At 40.1% G+C, this 22,786-nt stretch overlaps 1 protein-coding gene across 1 annotated transcript in view; it reads left to right on the plus strand.

Moving 5' to 3' along the window:
• The window catches only part of LOC121855887, a 29,162-nt gene extending 27,663 nt beyond the window's left edge, over positions 1-1,499 (plus strand). Inside the window, exons 2-3 of the mRNA XM_042351099.1 lie at positions 504-657; positions 975-1,499. Coding sequence (XP_042207033.1) covers positions 504-657; positions 975-1,499 — 679 coding nt within the window. The remainder of the gene's footprint in view (positions 1-503; positions 658-974) is intronic.
• The last annotated feature ends 21,287 nt before the right edge of the window (positions 1,500-22,786 follow it).

The following is a 22,786-nucleotide window of genomic DNA, read 5'->3' on the forward strand; positions in this document are numbered from 1 at the left end:
CAACAGAAATATGTCAGACTGGACTAATTAACTGTAACCAGAAATTAACCTAAATTAATTTGTCCTTAATCCAACCTTTAAAATATGAAAGACAGTATACTTTATTTTATGATAGTTAAGTCAGTTTCCAGTTGGGTTAGGTTAGCTGTGATTTTAGATGTAATTAACCCCCTAAATACCACAAATGATATTCAAGTGAACATAACTGTGATCATATGCATGATTCTCATCAAACTTACATGGAAAGTACCAAAATTAACAAAAAGCCGCATAAAATCTACAGTTTACCCATTTAGTACGATGAAAAGTCCTTGGTTTACTTGTCTAGGGGAGAGAGAGCTCTTGCTTCATTGTGAAGGGGTTACGTCTCGTTGAGGGGTTAATGGTTTTCATTATGGTCAAGTTATTTTTTTGGTAGGTAGGTGAGGATGAGGTTGAGATAAGTTTGAGATATGGAAGGGCAGGATAGGCTTGATTGTCTTACTAATGCATTTTTTTTTCAGCATGGAATATTTCGTTGAATATTTGGATGAAGTCCAAGAAGTTTTGGATGTCATCCATGTCATGGAGGTAGCGAGGGTGGGCAGAAACCATAGACGGCGACGCATATTTAGGCAGCGGATCGATCCTTTAGAGGTTTTCACCGACGACGAGTTTGTGTGGAGGTATCGGCCTTGTTACAAGAAATAGGACACCATCTTCCAGCTTCCAGAAACAGGAGAGGTAATTGAACATTAACAACAGTTCAGACCAAACATGTACAGTCAAATTGATTTAGATCTTGCAGAATTATTCAATTTTTGCTGCAAATTATATGTGAATTGCATCCCTACAGTCTGCAATACCAGTCCATGTTAAAGAGACTGGTATATATCCAATCTCTGTGTATAAGAAAACAGTGTATAATTTCAGACCATAATTTATCCAAAACTAATTTGTACACATACTTTTCTATGTCTCCGTATCTCACCAAGACAGCAGTTAGGGTTGCACTCCGTTACCTGGCAACAGATGATTTGCAACTGACTGTTGGAGACACGGCAGATATGTCACAGGCAAGCGTTTGTCGATCAACCAAGAGGGTTACCTGTGCCATCACCACCATTGCACCACTATACATATGGTTCCCTACCCCAGCAGAGGAGACTACTGCCATGCAGGATTTCTCCATCATTGCAAACATGCCAGGCTGTATTGATTGCATTGATGGTACCCTCATCCCCATCATAGGACCTGGCGGTAATGATTCCGAGCTTTACCGGTGTCGCAAAGATTACTTTGCCTACAATGTAATGGCTGTGAATTCTGCTTCACTTGCCATTACTAGTTTGGTGGTAAACTGGGCTGGCAGTGCACACGACTCACGAATATTTAACGAGTCAAATCTGTGCCAGACTCTTCAGGAGGGTCATTACCGTGGGTTCCTTCTGCAGAGTGGGTATCCGTGCCGGAGTTATCTCTTCACTCCCATCACTAATCCAAGAACTGAAAAGAGGTGACACTTCAATACAGCTCATATCAAGACCCGAAACTGTATTGAAAGGGCCTTCGGTGTCTTGAAGCGACGATTCGCGGTTCTGTCTTCACCTACCAGGACCAAACTAATGACCACACAAGACATCATCTTGGCCAGTGTTGTCCTCCACAACATAGCCATCCAGAACAGGCTACCCCTAGTGGGTAGACCACAGAGACAATGTGGCTGGAGGTCATGCCAGACGGACAGATATTGTAAATAGATTTTTTTAGTGTATTATTTAACATGCAAGTTCTGTTTTACTTTTGTTGTCATTGTGAGGTATGTAATTATAAGTTTATTTTTACATGGATATTTTATATATTTTAGATTTTGTAAATTATTTCTCGATTCATTTCTATGTAGTGAGTTGTCTATACTTGTTTGTATGTAATGTGAATAAGAATCTTCATCAATAGTTTGAGGATGTTCAATGTTTCATCATGGTTTTGTTGGTGTATATAAAATTTAAATTCATAAACAACTAAATTGCCAATCTGTTTCATTCATTATCAATTAAGAATAAAGATAAACAAAGGAAAAAGCATATAACTATATCCTGTTTCATATTCAAATGTTTTATTATAAATTAGCTAATTATAGCTTATCTTACAAAAATAATTATACTACAGTGTTTGTACAAAACCTATTATTTCACTGCAATATAGAAAATGCATTTTGACTATAATGCAATAGTAATATCCTGTACCAAATTAACATAAATATCACAAAATATATGGCTCTGCAATTATATATCACACAGATACCTTTTAAAAGAAATTAGTTTATTCTATAATTCAATTACTAAGAAACCATAAATTTTTTTTGTGAGAAATCAAATGAAAGTAAAGTATAATGCAAATGAAAAAAAAATATAATTTTGACATCCTGGCGAAAGCATCTATTTTCGCTTCCTCTGCTCTAATCCACGTCTTTTCAACTTGCAATTTTAATTCGTGGAGCTCCTGCCTCCTCTGGGACATCTCCTTTGCCATATGAAAAAAAACAAAACATGCTCTGCATGCTCTGTTGAGTGAGCATATATATATATATATATATATATATATATATATATATATATATATATATATATATATATATATATATATATATATATATATATATATATATATATATATATATATATATATTTCATTAGCCCAATAAAGCACACAGACTTCTACATACAATCAACACCTCACCTCGCCAGGATTCGAACCCACGATCCTATGACTGTGACCGGGGAACGTTACCTCTGGGCCACCAGGACGCCGAAAGCAGTCCTAGACTGTTATATTTCACACAAAGCCTGTTCAACGAGCTTACGGCGCCGTGAACCTCTAATGGGAACTACCCGTGCCTCTTAGGTGACCAGAGTAACGTTTTACCAAATCTGTCTTCGAAACACGAGGATCATATATATTTCATTAGCCCAATAAAGCACGCGGACTTCTACATACAATCAACACCTCACATCGCAAGGATTCGAATCCACAATCCTATGACTGCGACCGGGGAACGTTACCTCTGGGCAACCAGGACACTAAAAGCAATCCTGGACTCTGTTATATTTCACACAAAGCCTGTTCAAATATTATGCGAAAAATATTGGAATGGCAATGGGTAATCCACTCTCACCTGTATTAAGCAACCTATATATGGAATTCTGTGAAAAGAAACTATTAAGTAATATTTTACCACCTTCAGCAGTCTGGTTTAGATATGTAGATGATGTATTATGTCTCTGGTCAAGTAATGAGGACCTTAAAACTTTCCTGCCATAACTTAATAACTTAGAGCATGACTGTAAATTGCCATTCCTAGACTGTCTGATATACAGAATAGGTAACACCTTTAAGTTCAGTATTTATAGAAAACCTACTAATGTGTGTTCATACATTCATTATTGTTCTGCCCACCATCCACCATAAGAGTCAAACAGTCAGTATTTTCAACAATGTTTTTACGTCCTTTGAGAATTTGCAGCCCGGAATTCATTGATGAGGAATATAAATATATCTATAATATTGGCTCAAACCTTACAAGTAATTACCCTAGATCTTCCATAGACAAATACCGGAACATTACTAAGAAATCGTTTTATAGAACTGATCCCAAGCCCACCCATGACCATAAGAATCTCTTAGTATTACCATTTCACAAAAATTTATCTCAAATTCCTTTACAACTAAAAACCTGGAACGTCAATGTGGCATTTAAAAACTCAAGCACTGTTAAACAAATGTTAATCAAGAACTCCCCCAACAACACAATTGGCTGCATTTAAAAAGTTCCTTGCAAGGAATGCAATATGTTTTACTTAGGCCAGACAGGTAAAGATCTTGCAACTAGACTTAAACAACATAAATATAGTGTTAGGACAGGCCAGGAATCCAATGCTCTGTTTGTTCATCTGAGGGATAATAAGCATTGCATTGACTGGGATAATGCCTCCTCAATATTACCTTGTAATTCAATTGACAGTAGGAACATTATAGAATCTAGTCTTATTAAACATACCGAAGCAGTCAACATGAATCTGAGTAATGGCATGTACAAACTGGACAATTTTGTAATTAAGAAGATTTGTAACCAGGTGAGAAGGTTGGGTCACCTTACCCTCTGACCTGACTACCAACCGTTACGGTGCTTTTTAAAGATTAGTAGGGTCATTACCTAATACCTGACCATTGTGGACCTGATCTCACCCTCCTCTGAATATATACACCTTGTTTTGTACTTCTCCATAGTCTGTACTCACCCCTGAAGATGTGAATTACACGAAAGCACTTGGGAACTTCGTGTTTTCTTCTTTCCTTGTGGTTATCAGCACAGTATTCTTCTCTATGTGGAAGGTGTTCCAATGCAAAGCCGAGTCGACACTCCTTGTGAGTAGGTGTTAGCCACCCTTTGTGAGCTGGAATATGGCAGTCGATCCCGGCTTCATGAAGTCGGCGTCTCGTCGTCATGTGATGGCAGTTGAGGCCCATATTTCTTGTATGCTCCACTGATGTTCGCATTGGATATGCCGTTGCAGCTGCCACGATCATGGCGTCCATACTTGCCGAAGTTACTCGTGGCCTCCCGCTTCGAGGTTTCGTCTCCACTGAGCCCTCTTCCTCCCACCGGCGGATCCACCTCCTAATCGTCTTGGTGCTCCTCCCCACTTCGAGAGCAATGTTCGGCACAGTTGCCCCGGCTCTCCACATCCCGATGATTTGGCCTCGCTCAAGAAACCCTTCCTATTTCATGTATTCATAGTGAACTGCAAGTGGATCCCCCCCCCCATACCTCCACCACCACCCCTGCGACTGTAGAGTGAACATTCGCCGATAATCATCATCAAGATTTAGTTTAACCAGACCACTGACACCCATTTGAGTCTCTCCTAGGGCTGGCCAGAGGGATTAGTTAACATACATTTGTGTTTCTATAATTTAGTGTTATATTGTGTGGAGGAGATTACAGTATTTCAAAAAGGTCAAAACTGAACTTTGGGAAAATTTTGGGGTCTCTGCTAAAATATCTTTGATTGTAGGGTTAGTGAAGCACATTGTTCGATACCGATTATAAATAGGGCATTCAATGAGAATATGTTGGACTGTTATTTGTGTTCGGCAGTTGGAGCATATAGGTGGGGCTCCATTCGGGGAAGACATGAGATGGCCATGTGTCAATCGCGTATGCCCAATTCTCAGACGATTCAGAATAGTTTCGTGATGTCGAGAGGATTGTTTTGATGGTGACCAAGGATAAACTGATTATTTGATAATTTTTAGCTTATGACTTGTTGGTTCATTTTCCCAGGACTTTTGCCAATCGTCAAATTTTAATTCTTTATAGGTAGTTAGCCTCGCCGATAATCAAAATATATGGTTTTCCACTGCTTTACATATTTCTTTGACAATTTTCAGCTATGACATACTTATCTCCTATAAATAATTCATTTAAAATTTACTTCTTTACAAAGAATATTTACTGGTCCCAGAATGTATCTAAACTTACGCCAGTGATGGTCAAGTCTGATCTTAAGTAAGTTCATACTCGGTGCTATCACAACACTACCTATAACTCTGAATACAAGGGGGAGGAGCCATGTCGTCGGTTCTGTGAGTGTTCATTACAGTAGTCCAATTCGTCGCCATGGGTAGAATAGGGGGAGGGGGGTTGGGGAAGGTAATGTGATGGGATGGAATGTTCGATTGACGTTAGTCTTGGGGGAGGGATGAAGGGAAGAGGTGGGGGAGGGAGAAGTGGAGTGGAGGGATGGTGGAGGGGGAGGGTGGGGAGAGAATAAGTAGTCGATTAGTGTTTAGGTGTGGTAACCCACGATGCTCAAATTATGAGGTTTAATAGTTGGGTTGGTAGAGGCGGGGGGAGGGGGAGGATGGGCGCGGAGTTGGAACTCGTGAACGTATGATGTTGTTTAAAGCAAGTTACGGACCATTACAGTATCTTCAAACGAGTTTTCACGTTATTAATAGGTCTTATGTAATCCACCAATAAGGATTACAACAGCACGCAGTATGGCTGCAATTGGTAAGAAAAATAAAATATAACATGGCAAAATTTTTCCCCTGCATAATTTTTACAACCCACCTCACGCCTAAAGTAAACCGAAAAATGTTTATGTGTATAGAAGATTTTCAACTCAATATCACATATTCTTTCACCTCTACAAATATCTGCTGTCACTCATGGGACACCCTGCAATAGTATAAGGACGACATGGGCTATGCTGACAAATTAATGTGACTTACCTGTTGGTGACGACGATGGTAGGAATGAGAACTCAGCATGTTTCATTGTTCGACATCACCTCCTTCCCCTAGAGTGGGTGGCGCCAACCTTGATAACAACTTGTGTATTCTCCGTGACTACCAGAAATGGTAGTCACGGAGAATTAATTACTGGTGTGCCCATCAGTCTCACTGTCGTAGCCATGAATGGCAGAGATATGGTCGTTGTAGTGCTTTTATTTATCCGTTACACAAGTCTCACCATGCGTAATAATATTAACTATCTTCATGACATTCTTGTTGTTATCAATGATTGCAGAATTCAAGATGTTATGCTCCACCTACACACAGTCTGTTACAATACTGATAACTTTTTCACTCCACTCTTTTTAACATAAGTATATAATTATATAATATTGAGTATTATCACAAATATTTATTAAGCAAAGGATGGGTGGAATATAAATAAATATTACCATAATCTCTTTGTCGGAATAACAACAAAATTGTGACGTGGTCGCTAAGTAAAACTAGCTGACCAAGGCACTTCACCCTGATCCTTGCATATTTCACTTTTATCCTTAATATATTCCATTTCTTAAAGTATTATTGTGACCTGAGCGGCAGTAAGCACGCAGGGCACTGCACCTGTTCCATGAATTTGTAACCATAAAGAAACGACTAAGACAAAACGCAGTTAAAAAGGCAGCTTGAAATTATGGTGGTATAAATAATAAATAAACCTGCCTCTCATCCATCCCCCCCACACTACAGTGGGTGACATCTGTTGGCCGACCATAGCATTTCCCCCAGCTGTTTCGAAACTTCAGACTCGAAGCTATTTGAACCCTCACTGTGGATGGGTAGTGGACACGACTTTTGTGCACGATAGTACATACCATTACTCAAATTCATGTTGACGGATTCGGTATGTTTAATGAGACTGGATTCTATAATGTTCCTACTGTCAATTGAATTAAAAGGTAATATTGCCGAGGCATTATCCCAGTCAATGCAATGCTTATTATCCCTCAAATGAACAAACAGAGCATTGGATTCCTGGCCTGTCCTAACACTATATTTATGTTGTTTAAGTCTAGCTACAAGATCTTTACTTGTCTGGCCTAAGAAAAACATATTACATTCCTTGCAAGGAACCTTGTAAATGCAGCCGCCTGCATTGTGGAGACTCACTGTCCCCTAGGGACTTGATATCACTCTCCTCTACTGTATATTTATGTCTTGTTATGTATTTCTCTTTAGTCTGTACTCACCCCTGAAGATGTGAATTACACGAAAACGCATGGGAACTTCGTGTTTTCTTGTTTCCTTGTGGTTATCAGCATATACCTGGATCACGCGCACCTAAAGTGATTTACTTGCATATATATATATATATATATATATATATATATATATATATATATATATATATATATATATATATATATATATATATATATATATATATATATATATGTAATATTCAGAAATTTCAGAGTAATTTCAAATGCCCCGCCATTAGCGATACTGAGCGTTCAAGGTCATCTGAGGGGAGAGAGCGCTGCCTGCTCATAGCGAGAGATTGCGGAACTAGGCCTATATGATATTAAATGTAATTCACCGAATTAATAATGATGCGATTCATGAAGTAAGGGACTATTATTGAATTTGAAATTATTATAGATCGTTTATCAGTCTGAATAATGTTACGGGTGTCCCAAGGAGTTATTAGTTAGGCGGAAAATATGTCACGTAGACCTAAGCTAACGCCTTGAGGAGACGCGACGCTGGCTAGGTCTCAGTCGCGGGAAGCATTCACACAAACAAGACGTCCCTGCGCGTATGGCACAGAAATAGTCACGTGGCCTAGTCACCTGTGTTGCGCTATTGCCGTATAACAAGTAAGTCTCATGCGATCTCAGACAGGGTTAGATAGGGCAGTGGTAAAGTAAACTAGAGCTAACAGTGAGTTCATTTCAGGGTTTCCGTCAGAACCCACTTGACTGGAGTTGACCGGAGTTTGACTGCCGTTTGAGACTGCCATTGATGATTGAGGGTGGCGATTGTCGCCATTGGACAGATCAGAGTAGGCCTGTCACTGTTTAGCGGGGTACCAAAGGATCTCTTGAGGGAATCTAGCCGTCCACCCGGACGGCTCACAACACGTCGGCTCACAACACCACATGTCCCGAGCCGCTTAGTGAAACCCTCTTGCTAACGGGAAGCTAAAGCTCCTCTGAACTGCACAAGGTCTGATTGGCTCACTCTCTTCCTGCCCATGGACGCACTGGGAGTACACTGAGGCTATCTGAGTATATTAATGGTCACACACTGAGACCGTGAGTCTAGGACTCTAGGAGATACCTCTAAGAACATTTTATCTTCCTTGTTACGGGTGTAGTTAACACCATTCCTCAGACTGATATTATCTTGACGTGTGTAGTTTAATATTTCTTAAATAATTTTGATAGTATTGTTTTTGAATGGTTGTGCCATTAAGTGGAACCAGAGTGATGCTGTGATTTGATTCTTTTAATGCATCTAATTGTTCTTCATAATTCTGATCTCAGGTATAACCTTGTTCCCCAGAGTAGTGGTTAAGTTAGGTTAGGAAGTGTGCATCTGTTGGGGTGCTATTATTTTGTTGAAAGCCCTTAAGGCCTATTCATTGTAGAGTAGTTAATTTCTTATTTTTTAATACCATTTCCTAAGTGACTGATATTATTTTGTGAAAGCCCTTAAGGCCTGTTTCATGTGTGCAAGCAACATTTCTTAATACTTCAAATTTATTGTTGCCTGTGGTTCTAATAATTTCTATATCATGTATAACTTTTATTCCCCAGAGTAGTGTTTTAAGTTTAAGTTAAGAGGTGCGCATATTGGTGTACCATTATTTGATTGTGTTTGTAGTGTTGGAGGGAATATAAGTGTCTAAATTTTACAGTGTGTCTCATTCATCCCAGTCACAGACGCTATCCTTCCACGGGTCACGGACAATTCATTTTGTTTAGTAGATTTAAGTGTTCTTGTGCTGGTTCGGGATTTTTCTCAAAGGGGCGCTTCCACTGCCATTACCATCTATTAAATTTTAATAAACCCCAAGTCAAGTGAGAAATTAAAGTCCAGTAAATTCCGACCGGTTACATATATATATATATATATATATATATATATATATATATATATATATATATATATATATATATATATATATATATATATATATATATATATATATATATATATATATATATATATATATATATATATATATATATAACAGGTCGGAATTCTCTCACTTAAATAATTAGGGTTTTTGAGTAAGTGGATGGTAATGCAGTGGAAGCGCCCCTCAGAGAAAAATCCCGAACCAGCACAAACACATTTAATTTGAGAAATCTTCTCCGTTACCTGTGGAAGTTAGCCCCTGTGATTGGGGTAAATGAGACGCACTGTAAAAGAATGACACTTCTATTCCCTCCAACACTACAAACACAATCAATAATGGTACACCAACATTTGCGCACCTCTTAGCATGGCTTAAAGTAATACACTGCAGAACAAAAGTTATACATGATATCAAAAATATTGAGAAATATTAAATGCCTTATGAGAAACTCCTAATGTAACAGTACTACTTACACCAGAATGAGGAGCTCATCGGAAACAGTTCCCTCGTTATCTTACATCACTTAGTGGCACATAAAACATTAGAAAAGCATCACATGCACAGTTGAACATACCTTAAGGGCAGCTGACAAAATAATAGTAGTCACTGAGAAATAGTATCCAAAGTATTAAGAAATATTAACTGCATAAATGAACATTCCACAAGGGCATCCAACGAAATTAATATCAGTCACTGAGAAATAGTATAAAAAATATTAAGAAATATTAACTGCATAAATGAACATGCCTCAAGGGCATCCAACAAAATAATAGCATCAACACTGGGGAGCTAATTGTCTCTCTGTACCCACTAGACTCCTGGTCTCAGTGAGTGACCATTCCTTCACTCAGACTGCCTCAGTTTTAGTCTCAGTACAGCCATGGACGGGAAGAGAGGAAACGTCAGCAGGTGACCCTGTCCAGCTGAGGGAGGGGTTCTATTTTCCCGTCAGATAGGGACTGGCACTAACTGACCGAAAATATGTGGTGTTGTGAACCAAGGTGGGGAGATTTGATGACCCAGAACGATCATCAACCAAGGGCTATCAGGGGCACTTGTTCACTTTGGGATGTCCCAGCTAAAACCCCGCTAACCAGTGACAAATCTGCTCCGATCGTTCCAACCACGCTCTTACCGATGGGTTCTGGGAAACCCTGCAAAAAATCTGTTAGCTATTGTTAACTTCTTCTCCGCCCTATCTAAACCCTGTCTGAGATCGAATAAAACTTACTTGCAAACTGAATAGCGTGTACGCAAGGAGACCAGGCCACGTGATCGTTTTCTTAGGCGCACGCGCAGAGAAGACGTCCGCCTGGGCCGACCGCTTGCATGTGACTGTGGCCTCGACAAAGCGTCTCCCCCAGGCATATCCTGAGCTACTGACATCTTTAGCAAACTAAATCGCTTCTTTGGGACACACGTAACATATTTAGACTGAGAAACGATCTATAATAACTTTAAATTTAATAATAGTACCTAAACTTCATTAATCGCATCCCTATTAATTCGATAAAATATATTTAATGTCGTATAAGCCTAATTCAAGATGCTCTCACTACGCTTGGGGGCAGGCCGCCACCCTCGCTCAGTTAACCTGCTATGTGGGGTCGCCAGCTGATGGTTCTTCAAACGTCTCTAAAATATCACACCGAAATTTCTGACCTGGTAACGTGACGCGAGAGGAAGGCCCATGGGTACATGTAATTATAGTATCGAGCATTAGGGAAAGAACAACGGTGAATACTATAGGTGAATCATAGACCCAACATACAAATACAATGTATATTAAAACACAAAAATGGTTACAGAAAAGACGTTGTATGCACCCAAAAATAGGAACTCCTGGTACCATGCCCTCAGGCTCAATTTACTTGCACCACTACTGGCAGTACACACACCAAAGCAACATAAACTCTCACAGCACCTTAGCACCATTAAAACCAGTGGCACTTGCCAGTACAACACTCAATACCCCAGGGACAATACTCAGCGGCCGCCATGGGAGTCTCATCACCAAGTGACACCTTCCAACAAACTCCGATAATTCCGGTGGAATAAACCACCACAAAAATATCCCTACTGAGTTATGTACTGTACTCATCCACCAATGATGGGGCTGGCAGTTGTTTGTGGGGCTTGATGATCCGGGTTCACCACGTGGGCATAAAGTTAGGGGAATACTGGCCAGCTATGGGGCCCATAGGTGATAGTGGAGCTTCTGACGGTCGGGGTTCACGGGGATAACCGATTCTACTGGACCTCAGACATCTCCCCAGACTAGTGGATGCGTCATCCACACTAAAAACACGGTCTAGGCTGCGATAGGGACCTGTGGGTGAGGAGCGAGGTGGCTTACTCATTTGAAAAACGAACCGCAGTTTCAAAGGGACATTCAGGAAGTAAAATACTTCACTCAAAGTACACTAACTTCGTTACTGTAACACTTGCACAATCAAACTATTAATTAGGTTAAATCACTTAAAAATGGCGAATTACAACACGGAGTGGAATGACCTACCTGTGGGTAAGGACCGAGGCAGCTTACTGACTGTTGGAAAACGAACAGCCGTCCTCCACCCACACCAAAGTCACGGATTCCACCTACTTAACCATTTCACTGAATTACGTTAGTGTACACCCTGGCGTTTAAAACTAAGACTACGAACTCAGTTTCATTCCCTACTATTATCTTTACAAACAATGCTCTGACTGAGCTATCAAAAGCAAGAATAAAATTGATCACAAAAGGTTGGATGGCAACAGGTCCCAACACGCAGCGCCTTACTACAACCATGAGGAGCAGAATTAAAAGTTCCCTTCAGGAATATTAACTAATTCCTTAGTTAACCTCCCGACCACAATTTCACAATGATTATCAGAGTCTCTGATATTCATAGGTGAAAAAAGGTTTACAGGGTCTCGATAGCAGAAAGAGTTTACAAATTCGGTCAACACAAATACGACATCTCGATGACGTCATTAAAGAAACAAAGAGAACGGAGGACATGTCCACTGGGAGACTCAGAAGGTTTTGTGGACGTGTAAGCGTAATATGAATCATTAGGTTTTAACAGGCTAGCAGTCATCACAATCATGACACTTTATTGGGCTAATGAAATATATATGGATCCTTGTGTTTCGAAGCCGGATTTGGTAAAACGTTACTCTGACCACCTAAGTGATACGGGTAGTCACCATTAGAGGTTCACGGCGCCATAAGCTCGTTGAACAGGCTTTGTGTGAAATATAACAGAGTCTAGGACTGCTTTTAGTATCCTGGTGGTATAGAGGTAATGTTCCCCGGTCACAGTCATAAGATTGTGGGTTCGAATCCTGGCGGGATATATATATATATATATATATATATATATATATATATATATATATATATATATATATATATATATATATATATATATATATATATATATATATATATATATATATATATATATATATATATATCTTGATAAAATCACACGGGAAGATGGAAACAACGGAGTACCTTAGCTTTCGTCTTTATTCAAGACATCTTCAGAGGCAACTGGATTACATGGACAGAGAGAGGCTTAAATATACAGGGTGACCTAAAAACATGAGGTCAGGTCAAAATGATGACATCCACTAATCCCCACACCAACACACACGTAGAGGAGCTTAAGAGAAGGGAGGTGACGTGACTAGACAAGTCAGGTCAGAAAAAAGGGGGCCCACAAAATAACTATCATACATCTAGATCAAAGGTTTTCAAAGCATTTTTAACCTTGGGCCACTGACAAATAAATTTATGTAACATATTATCAGTTTTGAACTGACCATCACTAAGGTTTATTGATTTTAATTCCTTAATCAAACTAGCTTCAACAAGAAGTCTTTCTGTGACACAAGATGATTTGAATACTTCTAAGCTTTTTTCCCAAGCAATGGGGTGATTATTATTCCTAACATGAACAAACAAGGCACTGCTTTCAGATGCAGTTCTGATATTATACTTATGTTGTTTGATTCTGAGCTGCAGTGTTTTTCCTGTCTGACCTACATAATTACAATTACATTTGCTACATGGAATACAATAAACACTTCCATTTACATTCAAACATGGGCTATTCCTTATTAACATATTGGTAATGGTTGAGTCATACTTGAAAACAACATTAATATTTAGAAGCTTGAGGGACCGAACTAACGGGACAAATTCATTACGATAGGGCAGAGTCAAAATATTCTTAAGTGTAGGAATTGTCTGGTTTGAGAGGAATGAAAGGATTTTTTAGCCCTTTTAAAACAACGATCAACAAACACAGAAGGGTACCCAAGTTTATGTGCAATAGAACGAATGTGTTTCAATTCATCGTCAATAAATTCAGAGTCACAAATACGCAGACATCTTAAAAACATAACAGAAAAAACTGACATTTTGGTAGACTCAAGGTGATTCGATAAAAAGTGAATGAAACTGTCTACCTGTGTGGGCTTTCTATATACCTTAAATTTATAGTTTTGGCCATTTCTCATGATAAGCATATCAAGAAATGGAAGGGATTCATTTATTTCTCTTTCAATTTTGAATGTGATACTAGGGATAAAAGTGACTACAATGATAAGATGAATTCATTACTTAGTGATGAAAGCACGTATTGTGAGCTTACGAAAGATCCCCTGGAAAATATTAATAAGTTATCTAATTCCAAAATGAAGATGTTATTGAAAAAGAACCCCGATCTCACTAAACAGCTCTCTCAAATCAATCCCACTTTACCTTATATGTATGGATTGATCAAAACACACAAGCTTAATAATCCTTTACGTCCTATCGTGAGTTCTGTGGGTTCTGTTACTTACAAATTATCCAAGTGGCTGGTAAAGATGATATCCCCTCTTACAGGCCAAATATCTAATTCACATATACGCAATAGCAGTGATTTAATTGATAAACTCAAGAAACACAACGAACCTTGCGAATTAATAAGTTTTGATGTAAATTCACTGTTCACTAGAGTACCTGTGAAAGACTTACTTTCATTTCTTAAAGATAAATTACAACTGCTAGATTTAACTATTGAACATGATACTTTCCTGAAATTGATAGAGTTATGCGTAACTGACAATGTGTTTAGAGCAAATGGGAAGTTCTACAAACAAATATTTGGTATGAGCATGGGTAATTGTCTTTCTGCTCCTCTAGCCTGTATTTATATGGAGTTTTTTGAGTCTAGATTACTACCCAATATAGTGGACTTTATTCCTCCATGGTATAGATATGTAGATGATGTTCTTTGTCTTTGGCCTAAAAACAGTGACCCATTGGAATTTTTAGACAAGCTTAATAATATTGTCCCTAGTATCACATTCAAAATTGAAAGAGAAATAAATGAATCCCTTCCATTTCTTGATATGCTTATCATGAGAAATGGCCAAAACTATAAATTTAAGGTATATAGAAAGCCCACACAGGTAGACAGTTTCATTCACTTTTTATCGAATCACCTTGAGTCTACCAAAATGTCAGTTTTTTCTGTTATGTTTTTAAGATGTCTGCGTATTTGTGACTCTGAATTTATTGACGATGAATTGAAACACATTCGTTCTATTGCACATAAACTTGGGTACCCTTCTGTGTTTGTTGATCGTTGTTTTAAAAGGGCTAAAAAATCCTTTCATTCCTCTCAAACCAGACAAGTTCCTACACTTAAGAATATTTTGACTCTGCCCTATCGTAATGAATTTGTCCCGTTAGTTCGGTCCCTCAAGCTTCTAAATATTAATGTTGTTTTCAAGTATGACTCCACCATTACCAATATGTTAATAAGGAATAGCCCATGTTTGAATGTAAATGGAAGTGTTTATTGTATTCCATGTAGCAAATGTAATTGTAATTATGTAGGTCAGACAGGAAAAACACTGCAGCTCAGAATCAAACAACATAAGTATAATATCAGAACTGCATCTGAAAGCAGTGCCTTGTTTGTTCATGTTAGGAATAATAATCACCCCATTGCTTGGGAAAAAAGCTTAGAAGTATTCAAATCATCTTGTGTCACAGAAAGACTTCTTGTTGAAGCTAGTTTGATTAAGGAATTAAAATCAATAAACCTTAGTGATGGTCAGTTCAAAACTGATAATATGTTACATAAATTTATTTGTCAGTGGCCCAAGGTTAAAAATGCTTTGAAAACCTTTGATCTAGATGTATGATAGTTATTTTGTGGGCCCCCTTTTTTCTGACCTGACTTGTCTAGTCACGTCACCTCCCTTTTCTTAAGCTCCTCTACGTGTGTGTTGGTGTGGGGATTAGTGGATGTCATCATTTTGACCTGACCTCATGTTTTTAGGTCACCCTGTATATTTAAGCCTCTCTCTGTCCATGTAATCCAGTTGCCTCTGAAGATGTCTTGAATAAAGACGAAAGCTAAGGTACTCCGTTGTTTCCATCTTCCCGTGTGATTTTATCAAGATATATATATACATATATATATATATATATATATATATATATATATATATATATATATATATATATATATATATATATATATATATATATATATATATATATATATATATATTGGTATGTTCAGAGAGAAAGTAGTTTGCTGTTGTCTAATCGATATTAACCATAGCTATCAGTAGGCTATTTAATCACCCCACTGCAAGATTATAGCTCTCCCTGAGATAAGCAAGATTTTCTGGCGTTAGCAAGAGCAATATATTAGTTAGGCCAAATGATGTTCATCATTATTATTATTACTTTACAATTACTGCTTCCTGTGCAATACTGGGACTATAAATTGTAAGAGAGGGGGACAGCCATCACTCTAAAATAACTCCATATTTCCAAAAATGATACTATTGTCGTTTCGGTCATCCAGCGAATTTTAGGATTTTAAGTTCTGACCTCACTAGGGGAAAGGTCACGGCAGGGTTAGCTCCAGAGGGATAATTATCAGATATGGCCAGTGATATGTGCGGTCTTGGATATGAGAGTTTGTTGACCAAACTGGAGTGGTCCACTGAAGAATTGGCGAGGGCCAAGTTAGAAATTGAGAGGGCCACGTTGGAGAACGTGAAATTAAGGAAAGAGCTGGCGAAGTTAAAAGGAGAGGCTGGATGAGTCAAGCCAGTGTCTGACGAAAAATCAAACGAGTGGAAAGTCGTGAGTAGTGGCAGGACCAAGCTGGTGGTAAAGAAGCACTCGAAGGATACGACAACAACGACAACAACAGCTAAGTGTACCAACCCGTTCAGTCCCTTGATAGACGAATTGGACGTTAGTACAGTCAGGGGCAGGGATGACAAGGAAGGTATAAAAACTTTAATTGTTGGTTTCTCACAGGTAAGGTACATGGACAGGGCCTTTTGTGGTAAAAACAAAAATAGGATGAGGGTGTGTTTGCCAGGAGCTGGGGTGGGGGATATAGTTGACAGGATGGACAATATCTTGTCTGGTAATGGGAACAAACCCATTATCTGCCTCAGTGCAGGAGGCAATGATATTGGCCGGTGTAGGAGCGAGGAACTTCTTGATAAGTTCAAGGCAGCCATAGATCGTATTAGGACAAAGGGAGGGATCCCTATCATATGCGGTGTCCTGCCTAGAAGGAGAGTTGGCAGTGAATGGTTGTCAAGGGCAGTTGGTGTTAACGACCGTCTTGACAGATATTGCAAGTCAATATCAGTCCCATTCATTGACAACTGGGACAACTTCTATGGCAGAAGGGACCTTTATGCTAGGGATGGGGTGCACCTGTCTAGGGATGGAGTAGCAACCCTGGCTGGGGCTCTAGAGGGGGCAGTTCAAAAGATATCGAAGTCTTTAAACTGCTAAGAGAACATAGGGGCACGGGGGTGGAGGAGACTGCAGTGGGAGCGGGTAAACAAGGCGAAAGATTACAGGGAAATAGTGTTAGGAATGATGACAAAACTAAATTAGACAGGGAGTTTAAAACTAAACGCGGTAAGGGAAGGACTCAGAACACCACTAACTTAAATGTATACTACGCGAACAGTAGAAGTATGAGAAACAAAATGGATGATATTAAGGCCTTGGTATGTACCGAAGAAATCGATATAATTGCATTCACTGAAACATGGATCAACCTAGACACACGTGAATTACCAGTCGAATACCAAATTGCGGGTTACAAACTGTTCCATACCGATAGGCAGACCAGGAAAGGAGGCGGAGTAGCAATCTATGTTAGGGATAATCTGAAGTGTGAAATAAATAAGGAAATAAAAACTGAGAGGAATACAGAAACAATTTGGATAGAATTAAGCGACGGTCGGGAAAAATTAATCACAGGGGTAATATATAGACCCCCCAATCTCGATAGCGTCAATGAGCGACTTATCTGGGATGAAATGCGCAGGGCTTCCATACACAACAAAGTCTGTATAGTAGGCGACTTTAACCTTGGCCAAATAGATTGGACTGTCCTTACGGGTAACTCAGAATCAGAGGATTTTCTCGAGACGATCCAGGACTGTTTCCTAAGTCAACATATAACCGAACCCACACGGGGTAATAATATACTGGATTTAGTTCTGACGAACAGAGAAAACCTCATTAGCAATGTCGAGGTAGGGAACGAACTTGCAAACAGCGATCACAAAGAAATTCGATTCCAGTTAGATTTTCAGGGCAGACGTAAGGAAAATTCCACTAAAGTACCAGATTTCAGAAGGGCAAACTTTGACAGTTTAAAGAGGCAGCTGAGAGAGGGGGTGTCGCGCTTGGCCGTGAACCTGACAGATGACACCGACCTGATAACGAGATCTGAGATTGCCGAGTTCCACGACAATTTAAATAGTGAGTTACTTAATGCACAAAGGCATAACATACCATACAAAAAACTCAGATCAGACAACAATGACCCTAAATGGATAAATAATTATTTAAAGAACATCATTGGCCAAAAGAAGGCTATAGGTAGAAGGATAAATCGTGGCGAAATTCACCTCCGGGACTATTATAGGGTATTGGCGAGTAGAGTTAAAACCGAGATAAGGAAAGCAAAGAGGAATAATGAGGTAAGGGTAGCAAGGGAGGCGAAGACAAACCCCAAAGGATTCTACCAAATGTATCAAACTAAAACACGAGAAAAGATTGGACCAATACGGTCAGACTCCGGCGAGCTCACTGATAACGACGGAGAAATGAGCAATAATTTAAATAAATATTTTTCAACAGTTTTCACCACCGAAAATTTAAACATGATACCCGAGGCACCGACTCTATTCAGAGATAGTGAAGAAAACAAATTAAGTGAGATAGTAGTGACTAGTAACGATGTTAGTAAGCAAATAGACAAACTAAAGCCTAATAAGTCACCTGGTCCCGATGAGATATTTGCCAGAGTATTAAAGGAATGTAAGGAAGAGCTTAGTATGCCCTCAGCAAAGTTGTTTAACATGTCCTTAAAAACAGGTGTAGTACCAGAATCCTGGAGGATAGCGAATGTAATACCGATTTTCAAGAAGGGGGATAGATCACTATCCTCTAACTACCGTCAATCAGTCTAACATCAATAGTAGGCAAATTACTGGAAGCAATCATTTCAAACTCTATTCGAAATCACCTGGAGAAGCACCGATTGATCAATGATTCCCAGCATGGCTTCACAAGCGGACGTTCTTGCCTAACTAATCTATTAACATTCTTTTCATCAGTTTTCGAATCAGTGGACGAGGGGCACAATTATGATGTGGTATATCTCGACTTTAGCAAAGCCTTCGACAGAGTCCCCACGAAAGACTAATTAGAAAGGTAGAAGCTCATGGCATCAAAGGTGACATCCTTAAATGGATTAGGGCGTGGTTACAGGACAGGAAACAGCGAGTGAGCATTAACGGCACTAAGTCCCATTGGAGCAACGTCACAAGTGGAGTTCCCCAAGGCTCAGTACTTGGACCATTATTGTTTATTATATACATAAACGACATAGATATCGGCATAGACAGCAACATAAGTAAATTTGCTGATGACACTAAAATAGGACGTGTTATCAAATCTGACGAGGACTCGGCAAAACTACAGGAAGATCTAAACAAATTTTTCCAATGGTCTGAAAAATGGCAGATGAAATTCAATGTCGACAAATGTAAAGTACTCAGTATAGGAGATGTAAACAGGGAAACCAGATACCAGATGAACAACGATGCCATAGAGAAATCCGACTGCGAGAGAGATTTAGGAGTAATGATAAGTAGGAACCTTAAGCCAAGTAAACAATGTGTTTTTGCTCGTAACAAGGCTAATAAAGTACTTGGGTTCATACAAAGGAGTGTTAGTTACAAGACTAGCGAGGTCATCCTAAAACTGTATCTTGCTCTTGTGAGACCACACCTGGATTACGCAGTTCAGTTCTGGTCACCGTATTACAGAATGGATATAGAATCCTTGGAAAGAATTCAGAGGAGAATGACAAGACTAATCCCGGGCATTAGGAACCTTGAGTATAGAGACAGGTTAAAGCATCTTAATTTGCACTCCCTCGAGAGACGTAGAGCGAGGGGCGACCTGATAGAGGTGTATAAGTGGAAGACAGGGCTAAACAAAGGGGACATTACAAAGGTACTCAAATTATCCAACCAGGAGCGAACTCGTAACAATGGTTTTAAATTAGACAAATTTAGATTTAGGCGTGAAATAGGTAAACACTGGTTTGGAAACAGAGTAGTTGATGAATGGAACAAGTTACCAAATATCATCATTAACTCGAATTCGCTGAATTGCTTCAAACATAGGTTGGATGCTCATATGAGCAATAGGGGTTGGGTGTAAACGGAACTGCCCAGTATGGGCCAATAGGCCCGCTGCAGTTTCCTCCATTCTTATGTTCTTATGTTCTTATGTTGAAATTATATTTTTTCAACTTCCAAATAGGTGGATGACTGAAATTATAATTGTAACAATATTATAAGGTGATGGTTAGCTATTTGAATTTGAAATAAAATGAGGGATTGATATCCCTGCTCATGCTACCTGACAAATTCCAATGCCATATCCTACAGAAAATATTATTTCAAACATACGTTCGCTTTATATGCTCCCAGCATCTTTTTAACTGTTTAACAGTCCGGGGAACCTGCCGAGGGTTGCCTGCATTGAATAAACAAGTAATGTCTTGCCATGCCAGTGTTACAGCCTGCAATAAAAGGATACAATGAACATTTGATTAATGTCTAGTTTGGTAAAGATGTCAAAATAGCATTTACAGATATTATTTTTGCTATGGCCTTGTATGGGATAGGTATCATAATGCTAGACATACAGTATCTTTCGAGTTAACAATAAAGTAATTGCTTTTGGCACAAAGATAATTTCCTGTCTGATAGATAGATAGAAAACAGTTAGAGTATGGTGATATTTTTCAAGATTTAGCACAATTCATCTGTACAGTGTGTTCATAACTGTCATAATCTATAATGCATAATACTTTGGTATATTCTACGGACTTCATCCACTTACCAGGCCATAATTCTCAAGTGACAAACTGAATTTTTTATTGTTATCAGCCTTATTTACCCATATTCACTCTATGTAATCGTATTTCATACCCAAAATTGGCTTATAATCCAAGAAAATAGTCAAATGAGGTACACCTTACCTTGATATTCACGTTAGCCATGCTGGTGCCTCCTGCCCGGGAAAAGTTTAAAACGCCAATGTTTTGATGGTCACGGGTGCCAACCTCCAAGTCTTCCGCCAGTTGGTACACTACGATTACGTAGTAACAAAAAACGACGGTCGGGTACTACCATGGCCCATCTTGAAAAATCACAAAATTTTTACTCCATTGTAGTACGACCGCCGGGATACCACAGCGTGGTGTACACCACGGCTGATCTTGTAATTGGCCACTGTTAAGACAGGTATCTTGCTTTGAAGCAGGAGGCCGAATTTCACTGACCCCCCTTCCCGGACCTGTGAGAGGGAGTGGGTCCTCAGGAAGACCATTGAAGCTGCTACACCCCGTACGTCGTGGGGATGTGGGGCTTCCCAGGGTCAGCCTCCTCTATATCCTGCCGCAACCTGTCTGCCAGTCCTTTGATTGAAAGCGGGACCCCGACCAAGGCTGGAGGAAGAGGTGATGCTGGCCGGTGGTGTGATTGGCTGTAGCGGAGAGGTCATGGCGGAGGATCCTAAACGGGCAGAGTCGGTGGTGCTCGCCCTCCACCTTCCATGCCGGAATCGCTACTGGCTGGAGCCTGTGGTTCTCCTTCTCAGTTTTTGCCAGGAAGGAGGGAGAAGGTGCCAGGGACACTGTGTATTCAGTGCAGAATCTCCTTGGGCGAAGGAGGTCCAGTGGTCGAAACTCGTAAGTGCCTTGAGCTGGAAGGACCTGAAGCCCCTGGCCAGTGCTACGAGGAAGAGGGCCTTCTGTAGTAGGTGGTCCTTTGACTGCCGGATGGTGAATGGCTCCTGGGGTTAGACAGATATCAGATTAATCCATGTCATGGTAAAAACCTTCATAGGAACAAGAACATAGGAAAAAACAGACAACATCAGGCAAGTGACCTTCAGGATAGGTTGTCAGTACAGTTCACAGGACTGAAGGAGTAGTAATTACCGATCCCAGAAGGGTAAGGACTTTCTCCAAGGACCAGAATGTACGGGATGGACCAGCAGGTGGTCGCTGGTGGAACAGACCCCCCTTCAGCAGGGTAACCGACCTGTTGTTAACCTTCACACCACACCCATAATCCAGGGGGTCGGTGAAAGCAGCCAGGTGGACGGAGAGAGTCGGGATAGACCTGTCTCGCTCGTGCGCAAGGGACGATAGAAACTCGAGCACTACACTTTCACTGGGAGTGGAAGCTCCCTGCTCCTTGAGGTACTGCTGGAAGGCTTTGCAGCAGGACTCGTTCCAGTCCTCCATGAAGGCGTCTGGGCCCCCGTGTGGTGTCGACGTCAACCGACTCAAGTGACTGAAACACTCTGGTGTAGTGTCCACTCTACTAACGTCCCCTTGAAGTGGGAGAGAGTGTCGTCCCAGCGGTTGTCGATCCTCAGGATATGGCGAGCAGACAGGTGGATACTCCAGTAGTGTGTCTCCTTGAAGATCAGCTCCAAGAGTGACAGCAATTGGGCTGAGCGGGCCGTGCCAAGCCTGTTGAAGCATAAAACGGCTGCTGTGCTGTCCATTTCGAAGCAGATGGCCTGGTCCTGGGTCGTCTGGGTGTCCTCCAGTAATCTCCACACCAGTACGTTGATGTGAGCCGCCCTCCACTGGTTTTCCAGCTCCCAAACTGCTGGTGACCCTTGGAAGACTGGTACCCCCAGTCTAAGTCGGATGCATCAGACGCTACGTAGAGGGTGGACAATGGTGGGACACAGAGCGTCCACTGGCGCAGGGC

The sequence above is a fragment of the Homarus americanus genome, unplaced genomic scaffold, assembly GCF_018991925.1.
Source record: "Homarus americanus isolate GMGI-L3 unplaced genomic scaffold, GMGI_Hamer_2.0 scaffold51859, whole genome shotgun sequence".
NCBI classification, from domain to species: domain Eukaryota; kingdom Metazoa; phylum Arthropoda; class Malacostraca; order Decapoda; family Nephropidae; genus Homarus; species Homarus americanus.